The sequence below is a fragment of the Lactuca serriola genome, chromosome 3 (assembly GCF_051521515.1).
Source record: "Lactuca serriola cultivar US96UC23 chromosome 3, Lser_US96UC23_V15, whole genome shotgun sequence".
Taxonomy (NCBI): Eukaryota; Viridiplantae; Streptophyta; class Magnoliopsida; order Asterales; family Asteraceae; genus Lactuca; species Lactuca serriola.
Window position 1 is genome coordinate 182,889,144 of NC_136410.1, and position 4,489 is coordinate 182,893,632.

Below are 4,489 nucleotides of genomic sequence, written 5' to 3' on the forward strand. Positions count from 1 at the left end.
GATTCACGCCAATGACAATTCAACCCCTATATTCACAACGGCACTTCCTTGTTACCATGTTAGGTATTTCTTTAACCTTTTGTGCCTACAAGCTTGTTAGTATTTTATACGAACACATTGCGGAGAGGAGGCATGGAAGATTTTGGATTTCTGTTCATTCATTTTACGTTCGATACATTTTATACCAATGTATTTAACGTGGGAAGGCCATGTTTAATCTTGTATTCATATTTGTTTTTCTGTCTTGTTCGAAACAATTTTGTCATTTGGAGCGAAACTCAAATTTGTTGTAGATTCTCAAATGTATGATAACTCATCTTGTTGAAGATCAATGTGGACTATTGATAATTACTAGTTTAGCATTGTTATAGATCAACGATAATTTATCAGTTTAGCATCATCATACAACCATCCACCAAACCGGTCTTTTGGGTGGAATAGTCTGACCATCTACCATACCAATATCGCTAAACGCACGAGCACTCTGATCATCATAGTTGAAAGGCTCTTTTACGGACTAGCTTGTTTCATATGTGGAAGGTTTTTAGGTTTAGCATGTTTTTTTTTTATAAAAGAATGTTTCCTCATCATTAACCGAAATACATAGAAAAATCTAAGAGATCAAATTAGAGAGTTTATCATGGATTTTGAATTTGAATAATTAATATAGGGTTCTAGTTTTGGTGAGAATTTCAGTTCTAGGTATGGTAGCACCTTTATAATCAAGTTCCGTTCTAAGGATGAAGTCATAAATATCCCAACAGAAAAATAACATAAAAATAATCCGTATGAAATAATCAAATTATAATGATGTGCGTATTGGAGTGAACCACATGGACCGTTTTGTAATACACTTTAATAATAATAAATACTCTTTCCGTCCCAATATTATTGTCCACAGATAAAAAACACACAGATTAAGAAAAACATTAATTACCACTAGCTTTATATAATAAAATGACACTTTTGTCTTTATTTTGCATTTAATGTTCCATTAAATGCTTAGTTGGTTAAGTAATAATGAAGGGATATTTTGATAAAAATGTTATTTATTTTAGAAGTGGGTGTCGGACAGACGAGAGTCGGAGAGCTGAGATCGAAGAGTTCCGGCGGATGCTGCTATCCTGCTCCGGCGTTGTCCTCAAGGTTACAACCGAACAGGAGTACAACCGCCGGCAAGTGCCAGCTGCTAGCAGAGACGAATACGCTGTAAATCAGAAGCTTGTATGCGTCACAAGCGGCGTCTCTTTCCTTGGCATCGCTATTGTGAAAAAGCTCTTACTCAGAGGATATTCCGTTCGGATCATCGTCGATAACGAAGGTAAAAATGGCGCTGTTACTTGTATTATGATTTATTTATTAGATGAGATTTTTGTGCCTATATATATTCTATACTAGTTTAATCATGAATTAACCGGAAGTATTTCGAATTACAGACGATATTGAGCGATTGAGGGAGATAGAAATTACAGAGGAGGCAGGAGGAAGATCGAACATTACAAGCAACAATCAGATCGGAGTTGTTGTTGCGAAGTTCAACGAACGTCGGACGTTAATGGAAGCTTTCGATGGATGTTGTGCTGTATTTCATACCGCGGCTTTCATTGATCCGAGTGGACTCTCCGGCTACTCGGTGAGTCACCGAGTCTCTTTCTCCATATCGTTTTCCGATACGTCGAGACAAAAGTCTCTATCGTAGCAGGTCAATGACTATAAACAATTTTCCACGGAAAAATCAATGCACACAGCATGTGTGTTTGTTCCAAGATCTGAATGGTTGTATTTTATTATTGAAAATTATATGTCAGATTTGGCTTTTGGTGAATTATTATTCTATTTTCTCTTTCGTTCTAGAACCTTTTCTAAATATACAATAGATTAAATAGTATAGTTTTTAACTTTTTATATGGTCTAGAATCTTTTAAGCAATCCAGTTGATTCATTATAAATAAAAATTTATTATAAACATATACTACTTTAAACAATCGAGCTGATACATGATTATGAAATTGATAGAAAATAATGGCGGAAGTTGAAGCAAGAGCAGCAGAAAATATAGCGGAAGCCTGTGCTGCCACGTCATCAGTCAGGAACTATGTGCTTACATCTTCTCTATTGACATGCATTTGGAGAGACATTTCCGATAGCAGCCTTTCTCCTGTAGTAGATCACAATACATGGAGTGATGAATCCTTTTGCAAACGCAAAAAGGTTAATATTGACATTTCACAATCAGATATTTGATTTTATTTTATGAAAAATGTGTAGAAGATAATTATTTATTGGAAATATATTGTAATTATGGTATGCTTTGGGGAAGTTGAAAGCAGAACACGTGTCATGGAAAATTATCACTGGACCACGTTACTTCTGTGTAAATCCATCATCCACCGTAGCATATCTCAAAGGTATGATATAATCATGGTTGTCAAAATCGCGATCCTGCGATCCTACGATCGTAGGTATGAAAAACGATCAGGATCGTATTTAAGGTAGGATCGTAGGATCGAGATCCGATCCGATCCTACCTTCCTTTGATTTTTTTTTTTTTTTTTTTTTTTGCCAATGAATTTTTTTTACCACATGTTTTTTACCCTTTACCAATTTACCATTTATCATTTGTATTGTGACTTATGACTAATATTTTGAAGTTTTTATAACTTTTGAACAAAAAATTGATTGTTTGAAATATTTTTTATGATTAAAAATTATAAATTAAAATTCTATTTTATTTTGTGGGATCTTAGGATCTCGATCCCGATCTTGTAAACCCAAAAACGATCTTATGTAGGATTCCGATTTTGACAACCTTGGTTATAATGTTGCTTTCCAATCTTTTCAATTATTTAGTATATTATACTTTTCTATTTTTTATTTATTACAATGTTGAATTATTATTTTTATTGTTATGTTATTAGATTATTGTACTAAAAATAAATTGAAATATGATGTTATAATAAACAAATCAATAAAATATGTTGTTATTTCTTATATTTAACCCTTCCAATATATTTAAAAAAAACCATAGCTAACATTAATGAGAATGTTTAGGTGGTCAAGAAATGTATGACTACGGTTTATTGACGACTGTTAATGTTGATAGATTAGCAGATGCACATGTACACGTATACGAGGAAATGAACAAAAATGGTGGTGGTAGGTATGTTTGTTTTGACAAAGTTGTTCGTAGCCCAAACGAGGTTCAAATATTAGAAGAGGAAACGGGGATTCATATAAATACGATTTCAAGTGATTATGAATTTCGATTTGTATTGTCAAACAGAAAGCTTGATCGGTTAATGTCCCAAGTGCATAGATGTTCAAATTTATGTTAACATGTAGATAATTAAATCTAATCAAATGAAAATTAAATGTTTTCTATGCCTAAATCGTATTTTATATTACTTATGTATATCTTAAAAGTAAACTGTTTAGTTGGTCCATTCATGAATAAATGGATAGAAATCGTAAGAGTATGCCTATAAGAACCTTAATCAATCTAACAAACTTAATACCATTGTATTGGTCATATTGTTAATTAACTTATTTTGTTACTATTTATTGATTATTTTATATATTTAACCACTTATTTATCTTTCATAGTCATATTTAATAAATGAAGGTTTTTTTTTGTCACATGTCATCTTCTCCTTCATTTTGACATTTGTCATTTTGTGAGAATTTTATAAATTTTATTTTCCACTTGTCATTTTTTAGGGATTTCCATTTTCTTAAAATAAAATTCCATAAAATTGTAATGAGTTTTATAAGGAAATAAAATTATCATATTAATATGGTAATAAATTCTCATAAATATTTCAAACGATTTAGTTCTTTTGCAAATTTTCAGAAGATTACATTATGTTATGTAAAATATTACATTATAAAATATTTCATATTTATATATTGATATTAAAATTTTATTTTTAATAAACCCGTGTAATAGACGGGTCTTACACCTAGTATTAAATATAATCTACTCAATATTTTTATTATTTTTGATTAATTAATCTAATTTATTAAATAAATAAAACAAAAATCAACATTTGTATTGAAAAATATATTTAAAAAGCATTTTAAGTCTATGAAAATGACATAAATGTCAAACATTTAAAAAAAATAGCGGTTATTATAATATTTTTATCGACTTTTTAGTTTTATAACAACATATTTGATAAATATAATAAATATTGAATCATGTGTGCTTAAAATCAAAAATTAAAATATGATGTTTTATAAAATTAATAAAGATAAATGTTTAACTACTAAAAAAATTAATATATATATATATATATATATATATATATATATATATATATATATATATATATATATATATATATATATCAAGAATGAATTTTAAAGATAGTCTTTTATGTTAATAAAACAAAATAAATATAAACTTAAAATAATTAACAGAATTAGCTATCACGATGCGTTTGATACATACATTATTAATAATGAAATGTATTGAGACGCTATGTATGGC

At 29.5% G+C, this 4,489-nt stretch overlaps 1 protein-coding gene across 1 annotated transcript; it reads left to right on the plus strand.

Moving 5' to 3' along the window:
- The first annotated feature begins 983 nt into the window (after positions 1-983).
- Positions 984-3,389, plus strand: LOC145093431 (cinnamoyl-CoA reductase-like SNL6). The gene is made up of 5 exons (XM_079031556.1): positions 984-1,321; positions 1,437-1,633; positions 2,017-2,211; positions 2,321-2,408; positions 3,052-3,389. Exons 1-5 carry the CDS (start codon positions 1,021-1,023, stop codon positions 3,333-3,335), a joined length of 1,065 nt encoding a protein of 354 aa, XP_078887682.1. The 5' UTR covers positions 984-1,020; the 3' UTR covers positions 3,336-3,389.
- The last annotated feature ends 1,100 nt before the right edge of the window (positions 3,390-4,489 follow it).